This window comes from Hylobates moloch, unplaced genomic scaffold (genome assembly GCF_009828535.3).
Source record: "Hylobates moloch isolate HMO894 unplaced genomic scaffold, HMol_V3 SCAFFOLD_18, whole genome shotgun sequence".
NCBI lineage: Eukaryota > Metazoa > Chordata > Mammalia > Primates > Hylobatidae > Hylobates > Hylobates moloch.
This window is the reverse complement of record NW_026652293.1, coordinates 26,462,748-26,486,456: the sequence shown is the minus strand read 5'-3', so window position 1 is coordinate 26,486,456 and position 23,709 is coordinate 26,462,748. Positions and strand designations below refer to the sequence as shown.

The window sequence follows — 23,709 nt, the reverse complement described above, 5'->3', positions numbered from 1 at the left end:
TTATTACTTGGATTGCACCAGCTCCTTATGTAGTTTTCACAGCATGAGGTCTACACTCCACATTTTAACAACTTCCTGGTAGTTTTGCAATATTTTATGTAGATTTGGTGGTGTTGGAGTTATCAGATAAAATACAGAATACCCAGTTAGATTTGAATTTTAAATATGTATATGAATAATTTATATACAATTCTTGCAGTATTTAAGACATACACTAAATAATTATTTGTTGATTATCTGAAATTCAAATTAAACCGGGCATCCTGTATTTTTTTAGCTAAATTTGGCAACTTTAGGATGTATGCCTCTTCCTTTAAATTATTTTAGAAAGTTTCAGTGAGAGAGGAGGAATTTTCATCTTCCTTCTGTCTTTTTTTCACACTTTCATTCACTTAGGTTTACTGAGTACTTATAATGTGCTTGGTTCTGCACTCCAGCCTGGGCAACAGAGCCAGACTCCATCTCAAAAAAAAAAAAAAAAAAAAGAATATGAGTTGATTGTGGGTGTTCACATTTGGAGAATAATAGTTGTACACCACCTTGTCGACTCCTTTCTTCATTTAGTGCCCTTTGAAAGAAGAGTTATAGACAGTTTTCACAAAATAACATAAGGAAATATAAACTATCAGTCATCCCCAAATATGGCATTATATAAACCAATTTTTTTGAGATACCTGAAAATATTCTAAGCTAAAATTATTTTAAATTAATGATGTTTGGGAAGAACTTTACATTTTATTTCATTGTGTGTATTTCATTTAAATTACTTTTTTTTCATTTTTATGTATTCAGTTGAAAAAATGTATATGGGGTATTGATTTCATTAAAAAATTTAGTCAGTTCAGTCAGTTCACAGATTCATTCAACTTTATGTTTACAGGCCAACATTGCTAAAAATAATTTCATTTTAGACTGAATTTACTAAATGAACTAGTGCTTTTTCAGAAAGAGTCCTTACAAAGATAGATCTGGTTTACCTCCCTCTGGTTGTTTCCAATTTTTAGAATAATCACATGTTTGGAATGAAAAGTTAAAACATTTATCACAAATTGTGATCATTTTGGTTCATAAGGTCTTCCTTAAAATTCCTCTTTCAAAGAATGCCAACTAAAACTTTTAGCCACAACTTATTTAAAACATTAATTAAGCACATTTCTTTTTAAATTTTGCAACCCCCGTGCCAAAAAAAAAGATTTTTATCTAATCTAGATATTAGGTCGGAAAAATGTTACATTTGTTTAACTATGATGATTTTGTTTATATAAATTAAAATGTGGGTGTTTTAGAATTAAAGCAATCTCTCAACCTAAGATCAGTAAAAGTGCGCTATTTTTGTGCCTACTACTTAACCTTGTAGACTGTATTTTGTAAACAGAAGAAATTATAATATGAGAAAATTCTCCTCATGTGTTTACTGCAAAATAGTTGTGTACCTGTAGAAACAAATTTTGGAGAGCTTTTTATTAGTCATATGACTTCTTTCCTGTTTACTTTTGTGTTTATCCTACTTACTATGACACACCATCTGGAAATAAGAAATAAAGACATGAGTTAATTTAGGCTAGAGTTCAAAACACAGACATCCAAATATTTATACATCGAATCTATGTGATGTATTTATAAAATGGTCATTACAAATATCCAAAACTGACCTGCTTTAAGGAAATGTTACATAATTCTAAAACAGTTATGTTTCCACAACCGCATTAATTCATTCACAAGTTTAGAAACCTTGTATGTTTTAAATTATAGGAGGATATTTTTCCATAGTGGCATTTATCCAATACTCTATGACATTTTAGTAGATGTTATACAGTAAATCGGGTTTAAGTTCAAATAAATTTGGGAACATTTACAACTCGATCTCCTTCTTCAAATACAATGAGATACTCTACTGAGTTTAAGTCCTACTTAAAGCTGCTTGAGGATAGCACTTTAAAAGGAGACTAGCTTATATTTGAATCTCAGTTGGACCCTTTATTAGCAGGCAATCTTAGGCAGTCAGGTAGCATAAGCCTCAATTTACTTATAAAATAAAAATAACAATGGTACCCATGTTATAGCGTTATTTGGAGGATTGGTTAGCATTTTCATATAAAGTGCTGTTCGTGGGAGCCATAGGAAGGAGAATAGGGAATGCGCAATGTAATTGGCTAGTACTTTAAGTTGTTGAATTTTGTCTTTCTTAAGACATGACCTTATTTAATCATGGCACTTTTATTTTGTATATGAGACATCAGTTTATATCTTGCATAACTATGCTTTTTGCAACACAGTTAGGAAACACTACTTATGGTTTGGCTTAGTTTTTTTGTTTTTTGCAACATGGATGAACTTAGTGGATATTATACTAAATGAAATGAGACAAACACTACATGATCTCACTGTTATGTGTAATCTAAAAAAGTTGAACTCAGAAGTAGAAAATAGGATGAGGATTACCAGAAGCTGGGGGGGGATTTGGGGAGGAGGCAGTAGATGGAGAAAGAGGCAACCTTGCTCAAAGGGTAGAAAGTTTCAGTGAGAGAGGAGGAATAAGTGCTGGGTATCTATTGCACAGCATGGTGCCTGCAGTTAATAATAATGTATATTTCAAAATAGCTAAAAGAGAGGATTTAGATGTTCTTACCACAAAGAAGTGATAAATATTTTGATGTTATGAATATGTTAATTAGCTTGATTTGATTGTTCCACAATGTATGCATGCAATGAAACATCACATTTTACCCCATAAATATACACAATTACTATTTGTCTACAAAATAAAAATTGTTTTAAAAATAAAGTAAAACAATAAAAGGAACACTACTTACCATCAGTTTATCTTGAAGGTGGGAACAATGGTGTTTAGCTACAAACTAAAGCTGGGAATCGGTCCACATGATTTTCCTCTCAAATGCCCTCACTCTTGGATTTAAGAAAGGATAAAAGGATGCTACCAGTTTACTGATGACAACGAGCAAAGCAAACAGAATATGAGAGAAATTATCTGTTTTGGGTTACACTTTGAGCTAATTTTTTTTTTAAAACTGAGTTTATGAAGCCAAAATAATTTTATGAATTATATTTATACTTTCATTAGATTAGGGAAAATCATTGCATGTAAAATTACAGTAATCCTTCCTCCCTTATTCAAGGTTTCAGTTTCCTCAGTTTTAGTTACCCACAGTCACCTGCTGTCAACCACAGTTTGAAAAAAATAAAAATTCCAGAAATAAATAATTCAGAGTTTTAAATTGCATGCCATTCTGAGTGGCATGATGAACTCTCATGCCTTTCCTCCTGAGATGCAAATCATCTCTCTGTCCAGGCTGCATATGCTACCTGCCCATTAGTGACTCAGTGGCCATCTCAGTTAATCAGATTGACTGTCACAGTATCACAATGTCTGTATTGAAGTAACCTTTTTTTTCCTACTTAATAATGGCCACAAAGTGTAAGAGTAGTGATGCTGACATAATGTTATAATTGTTCTCTTTTATTTTTACTGTTGTTGATCTCTTACTGTGCCTAATTTATAGATTAACCTTTATCACGGGTATGCATGTGTAAGAAAAAACATAGTATATGTAGAGATTTGTACTATGCGCAGTTTCACACATCCACTGGGGTGTCTTGGAACATATCCCCCCAAGTAAGGAGGGACTACTGTGCTCCCATTATTGTGTTTTTACATGTTAGGTTCAATTGCGATAAAATACACATATTAATGTGGTTTTAATAATTGATAGGCTTATGTGCTGATAAACTCTATAGTTTGTAGTTATTTTATTTTTATTTATTTATTTTTGAGACGGAGTCTTGCTCTGTCACCCAGGCTTCAGTGCAGCGGCTGGATCTCGGCTCACTGCAAGGTCCGCCTCCCGGGTTCACGCCATTCTCCTGCCTCAGCCTCAGAGTAGCTGGGACGACAGGCGCCCCCCACCGCGCCCGGCTAAATTTTTGTGTTTTTAGTAGAGACGGCGTTTCACCGTGTTAGCCAGGATGGTCTCGATCTCCTGACCTCGTGATCCGCCTGCCTTGGCCTCCCGAAGTGCTGGGATTACAGGCGTGAGCCACCGCGCCCAGCCACTTTGTAGTTATTATTTTTATATTATTCATTTCAAGCCCTCTTAGTCATGCCACTTTCTAAAGTAATAGTGTGACACCGTGCTTAGGGCTTAGACCTTGTGAACCTGGCTTGGAATCTTGACTCTCACTATCTGTTTGAAAATAGACAATTTATTTTACCTCTGTGAGCCTCAGTTCCCTTATCTTTAAAATGGCTACCTCCTTTGTAAGATTATTTCCTTATCTTTAAAATGGCTGTCTCCTTTGTAAGAGTCGTATAAGAATAATAAATCTTATATATGAAATTTCTGATACGTAATAGACTCAGTATAAATGAAGTCACCATTAGGAGAAATGTGAGTAACCAACTAATGAATTATAACTTCTTAGTAAAATATTTAAAAATGAATTTAAGCCAAAGACTCACTATTTTTACCTTTAAGATGTTCACATATGTAATTGTTAAACTAAAAATTTCAGAGGAATAAATATTAAAATTGGGCTCGACAGTCTCTTTATATATTTCAGTCTTACATCTTTACATTCCAGGTTCTGTGATAGTCTAGTATCTTGGTTGGTGGCAAAGTGCATTCTCACTACTGTTTGTAAATACTTATTAAGAAAACAGAATTGATCTACAGATAATTATTTAAAGAACTATTTCTCTTCTCTCTCTTTATTGCCCTATAAGTTAGCCTTGGACACAGCTAGCCTTTATTATTTAGCCATATTACCTTATCGCTGTCTTTAAAAACAGCTTTATTTTTAGCACATTTGGTTTTATTCAAGACCGTCACTCACAAATTTCCTCTTTGCTTCACCTATTCTGGGCAATATGAATTGCCTCAGCCATAAAATTTATTCTTCTTTATTTATAAGCATCACTAGTAAGTGTTTGTAACATTTATTTGTTATTCAGTATTTTAGAAATGGAAATTTTTAATAGATGTGAGGAAACATGACTTTGTTAACTGTAGAACGTTAGAAGGATATTAATGTTTCTTTAAAGCATTAATAACTATGCCAAAGTCTTATTTTTTCACTTTATGCTGAATAAAATATTATGACTGTCTCATTGGTGTTTTTACTTCAACCTTTATTTATAATGAGGATTATGGATTTAATTGGACAGGAAGAATTTAAAGATTTGCTTTCCTTTTTGATTTCATGCCCTTAAAATGTAATAAGCAAAACTGACTATAGGAGATTTATAGTATTATTCTTACTTAGAAACATATGGAGGGAAACTAACATATACTAGGTTCCTACTGTGTGCTGGGCATGTGTGTATGTACACAGGTATGAAGTCAGAGATCTTTATTCATATCTGGTGTGACCATCTTCACTTTATTCTACTATCATAGGCCTCCCTCTTGGGTTTTGCCAGCCTTCTTCTTAACAGCAGGAGGACACAAGAGTGTGGACAAGGGAACAGAGCACAACAGCTGCATCGCATTTTATCCAGTTCAATTCAAACCAGTTCAATTCTGGTCATGTTTTATTTTCCTGGCAAGTGAATTAGGAGCACCACACATACATGTGAAGAGTAGTGTGTTATCAGTATTAATTTCATAAAATTAATGAGCTCTAGGTCCTCTTTTTCTTCAGACCCCTTGCCATCTCATCTGTTCTCCTCCCATACTGTCCTCAGACTGCAGGCTCCTTGCTGTCTGCAAACACACCCAGCCTGATTCTGCCTTGGGACCCTTGCTCTAGCTCCTCCCTCTCCCTGGTAACTTCTGGATCCCACCCTCCCAATCTTTAGATGGCCTGTTCCATATCATTATTCTTATTTCAGTGTAAGGTTTTCTTCTCAGAGGCATCTCCTCTGACCATCTACCTGAAGCTACTCCTTGTTATAGTGTCCTTGATCATTTTCTTCTTTGCATTTATCACTTTATGAATTGCCCTCTTAATACATTTATTTACTTATTGGCGATGTACTCGCAATATGAGCTCTATCAGAGCAGAGCATGTATCTATCTTGTTCAGCATCTGGAATCATATCTGAATGATAGTAGCCAACATATATTTGCTGGTGTGTTGGCTGGATGATTTCCTTGAACTCCCACTTTGTGGTGGAATGCACACTCACCCTCAAGAGAGGCAGCCTGGGAACCATACAGAGTCTGCCACCTCCCAGCTATGCCACCTTCGAGATGACTCTTCATTGGCTTCACCCTCCATTTACAGATGTCCTCTGCCTCACTTGTCGGTTATAAGACTTAAACAAGATTATGCATGAGGAAACATTTAGAAACCTGTAAAGATCTACGTAATGTAAGATAATACTATTAAAGTGATCATAACTTAGAGTTAATACCAGGACCTGAGCTAAGTGCTTTCCATGCATTGTCCCTATAAATCCTCACAGCAACCTTATTTGATAATTACTTTTATCCTGATGTTACAGATGAAGAAACTAAGACTCAAAGGTGATAATTACAATTGCTAAAGTTGGTTCCATGCCCAGCTCTATTTGTCTCCAAAGCCTGAGGGCCTGATCATATGAAATTCTTTCAAATTTGAAATAAACATTTTTAGATGATAAATACTGATGAATGATCATTTAATTCATTCTTGTTTTTCTTTTATGTTTTTAAGATCCTGATGAATTTGAGCGAATATATGAGCCTCTGGATGTCAAAAGTAAAAAGATTCATGTAGTGGACAGTGGGCTCACATTTAACCTGCCATATCCCTTGATACTGAGACCTCAGAGAGGGGTTGATCTCATAATCTCCTTTGACTTTTCTGCAAGGCCAAGTGACTCCAGTCCTCCGTTCAAGGTAAGGATACCTAATATAGCATTCCATTCTCTACCACATTCTCTTGCTTGCCTTATAGATCTCTTAGTCCCTTTGACTCCAGGTTTTATTCCTTTAATGTATATTCTACATCTTTATGAGTAATAGTTCTAAAACGCAAAGATGATTCAATCAGTCTCCTGCTTAAAGAAACTTTTAAATGATTCTAATGAGCTCAATAAAGGTCAGAGTCCTGAGCAGGACAAGAACAATACAGTGGGTCTGAAGTTTAGAAAGGAAATGAGGCTGAGATTTGGGAGTTAGCAAGTAAATGATCATTAAAACCATGAATGGAGAGGGTACACCCTGAGAAGAGAAGTGGAATAAACAGTACTTTAAAGAATGCTATCAAGGGGAAAGGAGGAGAACAAAGGAAGTGTGTAGTATTATGAAAACTGAAGAGATGTAACAACAAGGAGGTTTTTTGGTGAACTGGACAAGGCCAGTTTCAATAGGGCTGTGAGGGCAGAAATCAGACCAGGGTGGTTTGAGGGATGAGTGGAAGTCAAAAAAAAAAAAAAAAAAAAAAAGGAGACATTTCTGTAGATTGTTCAGGGAAGGAGATGGACTGTATCTGTAAGAGGATGTGGGGAAGAGGAAAACTGTGTGTGTGGGTGGTCGGGGGCGGGTTGTTAATAGAAGAGACAAGCGTGTTTACATACTGATGGCTAGGAGTCGTTAATGAAGAAGGTATTACTGAAGAGAGGAGAGATGAGATATAGGATGAAGTCACATCTCTGGGAAGGATGTAAGGATGGGAAGTGGGAAAGGAATCAAGGACACAAGTGGGAAACAGTATTGAAATGTCCACGCTGGGGGAAAATGGCGGCAGATGAAGATTTATCATTAGGTATGGAAAAAGGAAGTTAAGGAAGTATTCATGTGATGACTTCGAAGTTTTATAGGAATTAGGAGTCAAGGTTAATTTGTGAGCATAAAAATATGGAGGTAGTGGAGTCAGGCATGTGGGGCGATTAAAAGTCTGCCTCTGAAGAAAAGAGAAAACCTTCTGAATGTGGCAGTATGGAAAGATTGCTGGGCCGCACTTTGGCCTCACCCTCAAATAAATATGCTTTGTTCCCTGTGCCTGGAATACTCAAAACATTCTTTAGACACAGCTCAAGTGTTATCTTTCTTGACTTCCACACATATGGCTAAAGTGCATAGGACTCAGTCAATTCCTCTAATACAGCAATTATCATAGTATATTGTATGTTTTTGCTTACATATATATTGCTTTCGTTGTCTGTGAACTCCTTGTGACTAGAACTCTGTTCTTTGTCTGTGTTTATTTTGTTTTAATCATTTGGTCCTAATTGTCATTTAGGTGCTGGCCAAAATATGAGTATGTAGGATTTTTTTGTAGGTGAATAAATGAAATGCTATGAGAGAGAAGGAGTTATTATTTTGATTTTATAGATTAAGAAGTGGCAATTCGTAACGATTAAATGGAACAGTTCATGATCTCCCAACCAGGTGGAATCAGTGAGAGCCCAGGTCCTCTGACAGCGTATCTGTTTTTTTCTCTATCATATGATGATTAAACTGCTCTCAAGACCAATAATGGTTATTATAATAACTCTTAAATATATAGAAAACCTTACATGTTCAAAGTACTCTCATACTTTATCTATTTTGGGGGAGTAAAGGTATTCAGACAAAGAAACAAGTATCAATGAGATAAAATATTATCAACAAATTAAATAATATGTGGAATGAGCACAGCCCACGACCTGGCTAGGGAAGTGCTAGTTAAGAAATGGTGAGATGGGACAAGACTCCAAAGCTACAGAATGAGAATTTCTTACCCTTTACCAGCTGCTTCCTTTGTGCACACTATTCATGAACTCTTTTCTGTGCAGTGTGCTGCGTGCAGCAGTTAGTGGGAAAATACAGTTCCTGATCTCTCATAACATTTTGGTTTTTTGGGGCAAAGACTTTTATTCACAAGAGCCACTTGGAGCGGAATTGAGAAACTTACTATTAAATAGTCATTAATATAAGTTTATATAAGTATGTGTATTATAGGGGATAAATATAAGAATAGATTGGTGCATACTGGAATTAATGAACAGGGTAATAAATGAAATAGAGTGAAAACAGCACAGAGATGGCAATGAGCACATCTAAGGGGCTGGAGTGATTTGATTAGAAGTGACAGACATTCAGCTCCCTTAGAAAGGCTTAAGGAGAGAGTTTAAGATAGGACAATAGGAAATGGAGAATCAGTGGAGGATTTCAGCAGACAAATGACTTCATGAAATTGGAATTTTAGGATGATTAATCTGACAATGGAAAGTAGGATGAGTTGGAGAATGGAAGGCAAGGAATTAACATTAAGAGAAATATATTGTAATCCAAGCATAGGATAATGAAGTATTACTGCACCAGAGTGGGTGACTATGAATTTGATGACCTATGAGAAACAATGGGGAGGTGGGTTTCAATGGATGACTCTAAGACGATAGCTTAGAAGCTGGTTCTAGTGGTGGAAGACACTGTATTATTCATTTCACCAATGGGGGTATAAAATGTCAAAGCCATCATTTTATATATGAATCAGGGCTCCACCACCTTAATGAGTTGGAGGAGGTTTTGGAATATCACTTTGTACCTTTAAAAAGAATCATTATACTTTGCAGTAGTTTTTAAATGTTGACTCATTATTTGTGATTAAGAATATATACTTGTAAAACGTATGAACATTTGGTTTATAAATGCAGTACTTCCAGACAACAGCTGTTAATATTTTGGTATTTTCTTCTAGTCTTTTTGCGGGGTGTGTGTATGTGTGTGTGTGTGTGTGTGTGTCTGTGTGTCTATACCAGGGTCATGTAGTTTTGCATTCTGTTTCTTTCTACTTACAACTGTATTATGAGCATTTTTTCATGCCATTAAATATTAAAAAAACATAATTATAAAGACATATAATACAAGAAATATAAGAGATATATGTTTATAAAATAAAATGAAAATATATACTATCTCTGTATACAGATATGTGAGAATTTATTTAACAATGCTCTATTTTCAACTTTTAGATTATTGCTATCTTGCCACCTTTTTCTGTAATCATTATCCTTGCACATGAATCTTTAATCACATTTTAATTATTTATTTAGGTTGGTTTCTAGATGTGTATCATTTTATGACTTTTAGTAAATATTTTCAGATTGATTTCTAGAGAAGCTTCACCTGTTTACATTACTATATCTAATTATATATGTGATTCTCTGTTTTACTACTGGCAGGAAAAAATATTAAAGACAAAGTAAAAAAAATTTTATACAATATAATAGGAAAAAAAACCTCACATTTATGCTTCAGTTTTCTTCCTTTGTGAGACTGAATGGTTTGTCATGCTTATTATATATTGATGTTTTTCAACTACTTTTAATTGGATTATTTGAGATGTTCCTATTAATAAACATCCTTTTTATGTCTTAAGAATATTAAAGTTTGTCTTATTTTTGCAAATATGACCTAATATGTCATTTGTATTGGGACTTTTGTTGCTGATGATTTTATTATATCAAATATTTATGTAGGAGCTTCTTCCATTGTTTTTATTCTTTCTTATAATTTTTAAAATTTTGTTCACTATATTTTCTATTTTTCATATTAGTTTTTTAAATTTTTATTTTTAATTATTTATGGATGCAGAATACTTGTACATATGTATGGGGTACATGTCAAATTTGATACAATCATATGTGGAATGATCAATTAGGGTAATTGGGATATCCATCCCCTCAAGCATTTATCACCACTTTGTGTTAGTAACATTCCAATTCCATTCTTTTAGTTATTTTGAAATATATAATAAATTATTGTTAACTATAGTTACCCAGTTGTGCTACTGAATGCTAGATCTTATTCCTTTTATCTTACTGTATTTTTGTACCAATTTTCCATTCACTCTTTATTTCCCCTTTCCACTAGCCTTCCCAGCAGATGGTAACCATCATTATTCTTTCTATTTCCATTAACTCAACTGTTTTTAGTTCCACATGTGAGTAAGAACATGTCATATTAGTCTTTCTGCGCCTGGATTATTTAACTTAACATAATGTCCTCTAGTTCTAGTTCCTGTCATGTTATTACAAATGACAGGATTTCGTTATTTTTTTATGTCTGAATAATATTCTATAGTATATAGGTATCACATTTTCTTTATTCATTCGTTGATCGATGCTTACGTTGATTCCATATTTTGGCTATTGTGAATAGTGCTGCAATCAGCATGGGAGTACAGATATCTCTTCAATATACTGATTTTCCTTTCTTTGGGGTATATACACAGTAGTGGGATTACTGGATCATATGGTAGTTCTATTTTTAGTTTTTGTAGGAACCTCCATACCGTTTTCTCTGGTGGCTGTACTAATTTACATTCCAAGCAACCACGTAGGAGGGTTCCCCTTTCTCCACATCCTCATCAACATTTGTTATTTCCTATCTTTTGGATAAAAGCCATTTTAACTGGGGTAAGGTTGAATCTTATTGTAGTTTTAATTTGTATTTCTTTGAGGATTAGTGATGTTAATCATTTTTTCATATTCCTGTTAGGCATTTGTATGTCCTCTTTTGAGAAATATCTATTCAGATCTTTTGCCCATTTTAAAATCCGATTGTTTTTCCTATTGAGTTATTTGATCTTATATATTCTGTGTATTAATCCCTTGTCAGACGGATAGTCTGCAAATATTTTCTCCATTTCTGTAGTTCTCTTTTCTTTGCTGATTATTTCTTTTGCTGTACAGAAGCTTTTTAGTTTGATGTGATCCTATTTGTTCATTTTTGTTTTGGTTGCCTGTGCATTTGAGGTCTTATTCAAGAAATCTTTGCCCAGATCAGTGTCCTGGAGTGTTTTCCCAATGTTTTATTCTAGTAGTTTTATAGTTTTAGGACTTAGATGTTAGTCTTTAATTGATTTTGGTTTGATTTTTATATATGTCAAGAGATAGCAGTCTAGTTTCATTTTTCTGCATGTGGTTATTCAGCTTTCCCAGAACCATTTATTGAAGAGACTATCCCTTCCTGAGTGTATATTCTGGGCAACTTTGTGGCAAATGAATTGAACTGCAATGGGTGGATTTATTTCTGGGTTCTCTATTCTGTTTCATTGGTCTATATGTCCATTTTTGTGCCAGTATCATGCTGTTTTTGTTACTGTAGCTTTGTAGTATAATTTTAAGTAAGGTAATGTGATGCCTCCAGCTTTGCTCTTTCTGCTCAGGATTGCTTTGGTTATTTGGGATCTTTTGTGGTTCCATATAAATTTTAGGATTTTTTTTCTATTTCTGTAAAGAATGTCACTGGTATTTTGATAGGGATTGCATTGGATCTGTAGATTGCTTTTGGTAGTATATTCTTGAAATTCATTCTTACCAATATCAGTTAAATATGGATTGATATTTTAATTTTTATATTATTCCTCTAAATATATTTAACTCATTAATCTTTTTGAATACATTGCATTTGTAATAACACAATCCCCCATAGACTTTTTTTGGCATTATTTTGTTATGTTTATTATATCATATACTATATGATTATTATGGGGCACAAGGATTTTTTTTTAAATCTCTTGTGTTCCATTCATCCATCTGACAATCTTGCAATTCCATACTGCATTTTATTGTATGCTTACTATGATAAAAAGCATGTCTCCAATCACTCCTTCTGTAGTACATATAGGCATTTCTACCTGTGCATTCTCTTAGATGTGTTTTAAAATGATTTTGTCAGTTCTTTTCTTCCCGTGCCTTTCTCCAAATTTATATACTTCCTTTTATTATTTATTTAGCATAACACGAAACCCACCATTCTTGAAATAATGAATTATATTTTCAGAGATTTAATATAAAGTAAATTGCAATATATTACACATAATATAGTTTTTCTTGTCTCTAGGTATGTACTTCAACAAGGTCAAAGTAAACAAAATAATCTTTTCAGGCTGACTTGGAATATTAAGAGTACTTTAAACCTGTAAGTGTTGTTATCAAAGTATGTATTCCTAAATTAGTCTAAAAGATTGCCAAAGTAGAATTGTTAAATTGATAAAAATGTTATACTATCAATACTAAAGTAGAAGATTTGTTTTATATATAACATAACAAGATTTGAAAATTTGCGAGGAGTCTACATAAAGTTCTTTTGATAGGAGGGGAGAATCCCTAATGTAATAATTGGATATATGCAATATGATTTTATTAAGGTAATTAAATAGTGAATAATGTCCTATTTTTGAGACTGAAATATGGATACTGCCTTTCACAAAATATTAGAGCATAAATGCTGGGCAAAAGATTAGAACTATTGACTTTATTTCACATTTGCAGAAAATTCTAGCACTTCATTTAGTTAAATGTCATATTTTGTCAAGAAGATATAGAAAGATGGAGATAATGTCTTTTGATAAAAGCAACCACAATTTATGTTGTATCTCTGTTGTAACTGGCCTTGAAAGTTAATGACGTCAGTGTAAGTGACATTAATTTATTTACATTAGTTAGCATACACCCTAGTAGTAGTCCAATATAAAGAGTTCGTGATTCTAAATATTATTACTATTAATTTATCTAACAAAAGCAGCTTTGTGTTTCATTTTGTCAAGTTTCTTTTTGTTAACCATTTAATATCTTAGATGTATAATATGTAAATTTAGTGTACCATTAGAGCTCATCCAAAGACAATCAATAAGATTGATTGTTGGTCATGAGAATAAGCCAAAGTCTTCATACCTAAGCGTGCAAAATCAACAGGCTGTGAATTTAGGGGAAAATGAATGGACTTTGGGTTTTATTGGGGAGCAAGAAAGCAAGGAATATAGAAGAATTCGGAGTTTACTACTTAAAATTATTTTCCCCTTTATCTTACTAACTTTTAGAGAGAGTAATAGATTTTAGTTATTATGCCATAAATTAAGTTATATTGTGTTGCCATACATTGGGCATAAATCTGGCTCAGTTTTTCAGTGTTCATTTAAATGCTTAATGACAAGAAGCCAGAACAATGGGTTTATTCTCTTAAAAATTATTCAAGGAAAGAGAGAAAGAGGAAATGAGGGAAGAAGAGAAGGAAGAAAGAAGAAAGGAAAATTCGAAATGAGACTGTCTTCAAAAATGATGGAAGTAATGTAACTAAATTAAACTGATCTGCCTATATTTCATTTAGGATCAGAATTCCATTTAAACCCACTAATAAAGGAAAAAATATCTGTATTTTTCCACAATCACCTGATTTATTTGTTGAAACAAGGGCATGACCTGTTTTAGAATCTCCACATATTATTCACTTATAATGCTTAGGTTGGCCCACATCACAGCCAAATCAGTCCAAGCATTAGCTTTGTGGGCATCAATCCACAATGGCTGGTGAAGGAAAGTGCACAGCATTTAATGTAGTACTTCCAATTTTACCTCTTGTACTAGTTTCCTGAAGCTTCTGTAATAAATTACCCCAAACATGCTGACTTACAACAACAGAAATATATTCTCTCACAGTTTTGGAGGGCAGAAGTTGAAATTAAGGCATCAACAGGGATGTCCTCTCTAAAGCCTCCACAGTAGACTCCTTCCTTGCCTTTTCCAGCTTTTGGTGGTTCCAGGCATTGCTCGCCTTGTGGTTGCATCTCTCCAATCTCTGCCTTCATTTTTGTATGGCCTTTTCTTTTGTGTGCATGTCTTCTCTTGTATCTCATATAATAATAATTGTCATTGAATTCAGGGCCCACCTACATAATCCAAGATGATCTAATCTCAAAATCCTTAATTAAATTACATTTGCAAAGAGTCTTTCCCCAAATAAGGTCGTATTCACAGGGCCAAGGGATTAGGAAATGGTATTTTATACGGAGCCACCATTCAACCCACTACACTCATATTGGTCACTCATATTGAGAATCAGATGTTTTGTGATGATATTACATTAAGTTGATATTAATTTCCCTTTACATATTTTGTGAGTTTATGGTAACATCCCTGTGAATAACTAACCAGAATTACAAAGTGCTGTGTAAACTCTATACAACATTAGATATAGAAAATTATTTTCATGCCTATTGCATTATAAAGCTCTTGAAGCCTAATACTAGCATGTCTTTTATTAAAAGAGAGACTATAACTGTAAAATAATTAATTCTAACTTGTAGTTTCTATCTGTTGTATTTTATATTACTTGCTTCAATAATTTTTTAAGATTCTGGAGGTTTACTTACATGCCTATGTGCCATCCTTCTCCCTAATCTTCTCCCTAATCTTAAAAATAGGTTTTATATAATGAGAAACATTGTAGAATAGAAAGCACATATTCTTGGTTTGCATAGAGACAAAAGAAATCTGACTTCCTCTAATGACAAGTCAATTTATTATTTTATGTATATATGTGTGTGTGTTTGTATTTTTATAAATAAATGTGTTGTTTCATATATTTAAAATATATATTTATATATTTTTACATGTAAATAAATTAAATGGCATATATATGCTATCATAATATTGTTTTGAATATATTTCTGTTATTTAGAAATAACGTTTATTTATAATATTCATTTCTATGGTATTTATTTGTCTTTCCTTCAAGTCTTCTTCGTCGTGTTTCAGTACTCAAAAATGAGCACATCCAGCCTGGCCAACATGGTGAAAACCCTTCTCTACTAAAAATACAAAAATTAGCCAGGTGTGGTGCCACACACCTGTAGTCACAGCTACTCAGGAGGCTGAGGCAGGAGAATCAATTGAACCGGGGAGGCAGAGATTGCAATGAGCCAAGATCGGGCCACAGCACTCCAGCCTGGGCAGCAGAGGGAGACTCTGTCAAAACAAAACAAAACAAAACAAAACACCAAAATGAGCACAGACATCTTACAAAGTATCTCTTTGAAGGATACTTCACATTTTTATCCCACAGAAAATCATTTTAGTTAATACTATGTAAGTTTATCTTAAGTTAGTCTATGGAAGTGTGAGGTATCTGAGGTGTCAAACAATAACCAAAATGGATAGTTATCATAGAACACAATTCTGGCATATTTCTGTAATTTGTGGAGCAGCAATTTTTTTGTTCACTGAAATCTTTTAAAATACTTTCTAAAAACTATTGCACTTTACTCATAGTCTGTGTCATTGTTTCTTAGCCTTTACAGAGAGAAACCAGACATCAGAGAGGAAATGGTTTATCCATGCTATAATCACTGTATTTGCAATCATCCGTTTTTAATCTTTTCCACATCAGGATCACATAAGGAAAGGGAAAGTTTCCATCTCTTCCTGATTCTAGCGTGAAGTGAACTGTCTAAAAATAGCCTCACTGTTACCTCATGTATTTCCCTTTTCATTTTACCCCAAAATCCACACATGATTGGTCATACCCTTGAGTCATGTTTGTAAACACTAGAAAGCTCTTTCTTTTCTTTGCCCTCACGCAATTGCTCCACAATGTGAACTTTTGGTTTATTTTGATGTTGAATAATCATGAATGAATAATTGTGAGCAGTGCTGGACAAGAAATAACAAGCTGATTAATTCAGCTGAATAGAGAACAAAAAGAAGAGATTGGTGATAAAAGCTTTCTCAAGTTTCAAACAAGAAATTATTTACATACATATGGGATTTTCAGTGAAATATAATTGTATTTAGCATAATAGTTTATGAAGCAAATGCTTTCATATACATTAAATCCTTTGTTCTCCTAGATTTTTATTCAGAAGTGGTGTTGAGAGAGTTGATCAACATAAAATTCATGACATTCCAGAAGCAAAAAGAGCAGTGAAAGTTCAATGAAACGTGTATTTTTCTCTGAATGTAAGGCTGTATGATAAAGTACTTGTTTTCTTCTGATGTAAACTACTGAGGTCTTTATACATTTTATCATTTAATCCTCTCAGCAATCCTATGAGAAAGGTGATAGTATTAGCTTTATTTTACAGAGGTAGAAAAATGAATTGCAGAGAAATAAGGAACAGATGAAATAGAGATGAGATGGGATGGGGAGCCTGCTATGTCAGGGGTAGTGAATAATCTAGTCTGTGTTTGTTTGTTCCTCATTATCTCTGCATTGCCTGTAGGGGAGTATCACTCTACACTGCAGCCACCAAAAATAATTTGTTTCTTGTTGAGCTGTGGTGTCTAATTAGTTTGTTTCAGGTCATCCAGCTAGCAAGTTTTAGGGTGTCTGTCTTAGAGCTGGGCCTTTCAAGCTGCACAACCCAGGCCCACAATCGTGCAGCACCTTCCTGCCTTTATCATACTTTACTATAATATCTATTTATCTTTCCTGTTGATTTATAAACTCCAAATCTTCAAGGACAGCCTATCTCTTATGCTTAGAACATAGCTCACTGATAATTGTTGGATGAATTAACAAATGCTCTGAGGAAATTGTCCAGGTGTACTGCAAAGTCTCACCTTGTATTTTTTCCTGGCATTTATCACAGTTTAAATCACAAAGGGTTATTTGATTGCTATCTCTCGCCCAACAAGCCATAAATCCCATAACAACAAAAGCCATGAATGTTTTACTCACTGTTATGTCCCCACTTCTAACATGGAACCTAGTCGACCACTATTGATTGTTGTGGAATGGATCAATGAGATGACAAGAGTAGTTAAAAAGAACTTAAGATTCTAGTGACAGTATCCCCAAAACTTCCCCTCTCCAGGAATTTTCCTCTCTAATGTTCCTATCTCTCTTCCCTTTCTTTTTCCTCTTTTGTTTTCCTTACTTTTTTCCTTCCATTTCTTTTCTTCTCTTTACTGGCATTTATCTATTAAACATTTGCATAGCATTTCATATGTGGTAAGCACTGTTTTAAGCACTGTAAAGTATTAATTCATTTAATTCTAATAGCAATCCTATGAGATAGATATTATTTATATCATCCACATTTTATATCTGAGATGGAGACATTGACTTAAGAAACATGTCCAAGGCCATGGAGCTTGCATTTGGACTCAGGCATCTGGTCCCAGAATCTGTGCTTCTCCCACTATGACATTCTGCTTCTTATTTATTCTGCTCTCCTTGAAGATGCACATAATGGAAATGAGGTCTCTTCACTGCATCTCTTCATATTGATTTATGTTCTCCAGTTTAAGTTTAATTTTGGGGGTGCTTACCCCAGTAAGTTAGCCTGCTCTGGTACAGAGACAAACCAACCTCAAATCTCAGTGGCTGACCACGAACATGTATTTCTTGGCCACTTACATGCCAGCAATCGTAAATCACCTGTGGAGGCTCTGTTCTATTTCTCTTCTCATTCTGGTGGGGATGTATAATCAGCTTACCAGGAAGGGATCTAATACGTGGAAACCATGATACAATTTGCCACGGCCATTGACTAAGCTCTTGGTACATCTGTACAGTCTTCTCTTGGCCATTACATGTAATAGCAATGCTCTGAGGCCAAAGGTTCAACTTCTGTTCACAAAAAGAAGACAAAAAGCTGATTCAGAGTAACTCAAATATTTTTGTATACATAAAATGAATGAAGTTGTGGTTGGTACTTTTTAACACTTTGGTGGAGATGATATAGGTAAAAATCCAGTAACAGAGGATTCTTCACTCTGCATTATCAGATTCCTTTTTTACTCCTGAGGGTTAAAAAAACATTCACATGGTTATAAATTCTCTGAACCCATAATTTTTTTTCTCTCGCAGCTTCTTCAACATAATTTTGCTCAGTTCAGTTTATCAATAATTTTTCAAATGCCTGCTGTGGAGCTAGCCTTGTGCCAAGAATTAACATAACAATAGTGAGTTTGTTTTCAATTTCTTTGAAATTAATGAGCTTCTTGAGAACAGGGTCGTGATTCATCCTAGCAAGGAGTATATTGCTGGCACACAGTAGACACCTAGTGAACATTGAATTATGGTCAGACCAACTGAATCAATGAAAACTGAAAATTTCCAAATGCATCTTTCCCTCTTTCCCATAGGAACTTCTACTTGCGGAAAAGTGGGCTAAAATGAACAAGCTCCCCTTTCCAAAGATCGATCCTTATGTGTTTGATCGGGAAGGGCTGAAGGAGTGCTATGTTTTTAAACCCAAGAATCCTGATATGGAGAAAGATTGCCCAACCATCATCCACTTTGTTCTGGCCAACATCAACTTCAGAAAGTACAAGGCTCCAGGTATGTAGGGAGTAAACTGTATTCCATAAAATAGCAATTAAGTAGGGGAGTGAAACTGACATTAAACTGTTTCACTCTGGCACTGCTGTATCAGCTATTACACTATTGAATGCCTCCCTTACCTTGATAAATAGATACTATTCTGAGACGTCAAGTACTTCTCCTCTTTCTTACCCCAAGATCCCCTGACTTGCTCACAGTTCAGAAACTGCAAAGTCAACAACTAGTTTAGCAAAAATCTCTGGGACTTTACTTCAATACTTTGAATTATGTTTGTTCTGATTGATTTTTAATCAAATATTTTGACTATCACCCTTGTAAGAAAGCTCTTATTTCAGAAAAATCATGCAAATTTCTGGGAATTTTAGTTGACTGCAAGATTAACGTAATCTAGCAGTACACAATGGCTAGCAGTTTCAGTTTGCCATGTTGTATTTCATAGAAAACAAGAATCAAGTTTGAGATGTAGTCTTTTTTGTTTTGTTTTATTTTTTTAAGCACATCCAGAGGAGTCTCTCGACTCTTGTGTATCCTGGAAAATGTTGATTAACCAAAGGAGATCTAAAGATTTACATGCAGGGTGCTTAAGGCTCCAAAAACCATATTTTAGGACCAGAAAATATGTTTTCCATTTTATAAATGGAAAGACACAAAAAGTAGGGAGGATGAGTAATGGGAATATGCTGAGAAAAATGATGTTTTTCTAGATTTCTCAGGAAGACAAAGAAAGGATCGATAGGAGTGAAGATTATTGTGAAGCATATAGTTCAGTATAAGAGAAGGTGGAAATCTGACATTTTTGGTTATCAGACAGTAGAGCACATGAAACCCAGTGAATTTTCGATCACTGTGAATTCTCAAGGAGAGGCTCACTGAGCAGTTGGCATGTGTAGGGGATTTCCGTGGCATAAAGACAGCCACATAATGTTTTAGTTTGGGTTCTCCCAGAAACTAATTCTGAGAAAAGGACTCAAGTGCAAATAGTTTATTTGGGTGAGCTGGGGAACACTCTAGTTTATTAGTAAGGAAATGGGGAAGTTGTAAAGGGAAGGAAGGCAGACAACAAAGTTGCATTAGCAAGCTGGCTACCACAATGGGAACTTGATCCGCTGGGAAAGACTACGAAATGGAATAGACGTGTGTCCCACAATCATGCTTCCCACACGCACACCAAAAGGCAGGGGAATGGAGTATTTAGATACTAACTCCCTAGAGTCTGGTTGACCACTGCCTGGGGAACAGTGTTATTTAATAGAATTTCCAGCCTGCTGTGAGTGGGCCAAGCAGGCTTCTACAGTTGCAGGGCAGGATAGAAAGCCCTCAGGCACAGAGATGTCAGATACTGGCAGTTGGATGTCATCTGTCAGAACACACAGAAATGACAAAGTCAGAGATGCTACAGAGTACCTGGCTCTGTGGGGGCTCCCACTGCTGTCTTTATGTCTGTAAGTATTATTCCTTGGGTTTTAGAGATATTTTGTAGTTTTCAAAATAACACCCTTTGTGACTCTTCTGGCATTTAGGTGTTCCAAGGGAAACTGAGGAAGAGAAAGAAATCGCTGACTTTGATATTTTTGATGACCCGGAATCACCATTTTCAACCTTCAATTTTCAATATCCAAATCAAGCATTCAAAAGACTACATGATCTTATGCACTTCAATACTCTGAACAACATTGATGTAAGTATCTTTTATGGCCATCGACTATGTCAAATAAACTTCCATACTATATAAATTCACCAATACCTCTTTTTAATTAAAAATAAAATAATAAGTGTTATGAATAACACCACCTAAAATATGCCACTTTACTTTACATGAATTGTTTTGCTAATCTTCAGAAGAACCCTACAAAACTAACAAATAAGGAAACTCATTTTATGCTATTATTTTTTCGAATGATTGGTTAATACTCAGTTTCTTTCCCGAAGTATCTATATATTTATTGTATGATAAAACAAATTATAAGTAAGGAAGAAAAGCGATGAAAAGGAAATATGAGTATGAAAGTGAATGGAACCAGAAGTGTAGTTAATCTGCAAAAATATAACATGAATTTTAATAGATACATTTATGATTTTACATGTTTTCTTTTTGTGAATTTGGGCAGTATCACAAAAGGTAACAGCCTTTCCTTTTTTTTTTTTGGAGACGGAGTCTCGCTCTGTTGCCCAGGCTGGAGTGCAGTGGCGCAATCTCGGCTCACTGCAAGCTCCGCCTCCTGGGTTCACCCCATTCTCCTGCCTCAGCCTCCCGAGTAGCTGGGACTACAGGCACCTGCCACCACGCCCGGCTAATTTTTTTGTGTTTGTAATAGAGATGGGGTTTCACCGTGTTAGTTTCTATCTCCTGACCTCATGATCTGCCCGCCTTGGCCTCCCAAAGTGCTGGGATTACAGGCGTGAGCCACCCCTCCCGGCCAGCCTTTCCTATTTTTAGTCTTTGAGACGTCAAGTATGCTTTGCTTTAGAAACAAGTCATTGTCTTCAGTATCAATTTTTCCTATCATTAGTGTATCTTCTGCTAACATTCTGTGTCTAGGTGAAATTCTTTCATTTTTAACTTACCATTTAGAAACACTATTCTGTAACTGAAATCATTAACTTGTGGTTCCAAATCATAGTGTCTGACAAATGATTATCAGTTGTGAAAGCTTAAGTTCATTAGCCTAATTGGATTTTGTACATTAGAAAAACAGAAAAAAAGAAAATAAATGGAGAAGGAAAGGCATCATACCTGATTTACCAGTCTTTTTGGTGACTGTGTAAATGGCACAAAGGAACTCAGAATATGTGAATGAGTGTTCTGTTTATATGGTCTCTAATTAGATTTTGTGAGCTAATAGAACTCCACACATCTAGTTTGCTTGCTTGTTTCTTTTGGCCTGAGACTAGTAATGATCAGTTGTGTGCAATCACCACAGTTGCACCATAATATATTTGTTAATCAATATCTTTAATTTTTGTAAATGTGTAAAATTTTCCCCAATAAGCTTCAATTCTTACAACTGTAAAATTTTTTTTTCAGCCCTCATTTACAAATAGATGATAATTCATCTAAAAATGCTTATCAAAATATATAGCATATGTCATTTTCTCCATAGATTTGTTTCCTTTTTAGAAAAATATCTCAAGCAGTGGACATCTGAAATCCATGTGATACATTATCTCTACGGTGATGGCAAAAATTGAAAAGTTAAGAGAAAAATGATTTATCTATGATTTATAGGGAGTGAACAGAAATTCTCAAAATAGAGTTAGTTGCATTTTATAAAACCTCATGCTACTAAAACAGAGGTAAGAATTAGTATCACAGTCACCCTATTTTTCCAGTATAAGCCAATAAACTCAAAACTACACAATCTTTGGGATGAAATGTATTAAATTTGATAAGTCTTTCTCAAACGGAAAAGACAGATTGTAGAAATATGCAAATACCATGTTGGACTTGGCAATAGATATACATTATGTGTATCTTAACCAAGTACATTTGTCTTGCTGTTCTAGTTTATATAAAGTCTGCTAAACAATTTGCAATAAGGAATGATATGGTTTTATTTATATATTTTACAAACATTCTTCAAAGTAGTTTGTTTGACACATAGATGTAAAAGTTAGTGCCTGAACAAAAATAGACTGAATCCCAGAACAACTCTCCCGGCTTATACACCTCATCAAATGTTGATTCTTCAGAAACCATTAATTTAGCAGTTTTAAAAATATGTTTTCACTTTTTATTGTTATAAAATATACAAAAACATAAAGTTTACCATTTTAACCATTTTTAAATATACAGTTTAGTGGCATTAAGTACATTGCATTATCATGCAACCATCCCCACCATCTATCTCCAGAACATTTTACATCCTCCCAAACTAAAACTCTGTAACCACTAACTAGTAAGTCCCCATTTCCCCTGCATTTTTAGTAACAATACCATCAGGTTTTTGTAAGAAGATTGATAAATTCATTAAAAAATAATATGAAAGTGAAAAGGACCAAAGTAGGCTAACTCATTTTGAAGAAGGAAAGCAAAGTTAGAAGACTTACTTTACCAAATAGAAAGACAGAAAGATAACATAATTAAGAAAACATGACATTGTCCAAGGACAGACAGTAGCGCTAAATAAAATCGTCCTTGAATAAATTGTGGCTATCTATAAGAAAAAAAGTGATCAGATGATTATTCACAAAGAAAAAAATTAAATTTACCTCTTTCACATTATCAAGAAAGCCAATACCAGATAGACTGTAGATCTGAGTACAAAAGTAAACAAAGCTTCTAGAATACAACATAGGGGAGTATCTTTATGACTTTGACCCAGGGAAATATTTTTTAAACTTGACGCTAAAAGCATTAGCCATAAAGGGCAATCTTTTCTGTATCTCCAAGTCCTTCAGTTCTGAGAATTAAGCAGTTTTTAATTGCTTCTACTACTGTTTCTGGCACAGCAATAGACAAGGTCATGGGCGTTATATCATCTTTAAATCTCTTCCATGTAACTTTGAATAAGCTGCTTAAACTTTTTGAGCCTCCACTTCCTCGTCTCTGAAACAGGTGTGGTAGGATCTATAATAATTGCAGTAGTGAATGTTTAATTGGGTGATGCATGATTACAGAAGCTGCTCAATATATGAGAACCTTACCTATACATGTCCTTATCTTGTACCCCTGAAGGTCCATGGGGATTACACCCAAAGACCTTTGCAAATG

At 34.5% G+C, this 23,709-nt stretch overlaps 1 protein-coding gene across 1 annotated transcript in view; it reads left to right on the top strand.

Annotated features, from left to right (window-relative positions):
• Positions 1-23,709, top strand: part of PLA2G4A (phospholipase A2 group IVA) — a 170,800-nt gene that overhangs the window by 140,312 nt on the left and 6,779 nt on the right. Inside the window, exons 15-17 of the mRNA XM_032137064.3 lie at positions 6,655-6,839; positions 18,800-18,995; positions 20,519-20,676. Of these exons, the coding sequence (XP_031992955.1) occupies positions 6,655-6,839; positions 18,800-18,995; positions 20,519-20,676 (539 nt within the window). The remainder of the gene's footprint in view (positions 1-6,654; positions 6,840-18,799; positions 18,996-20,518; positions 20,677-23,709) is intronic.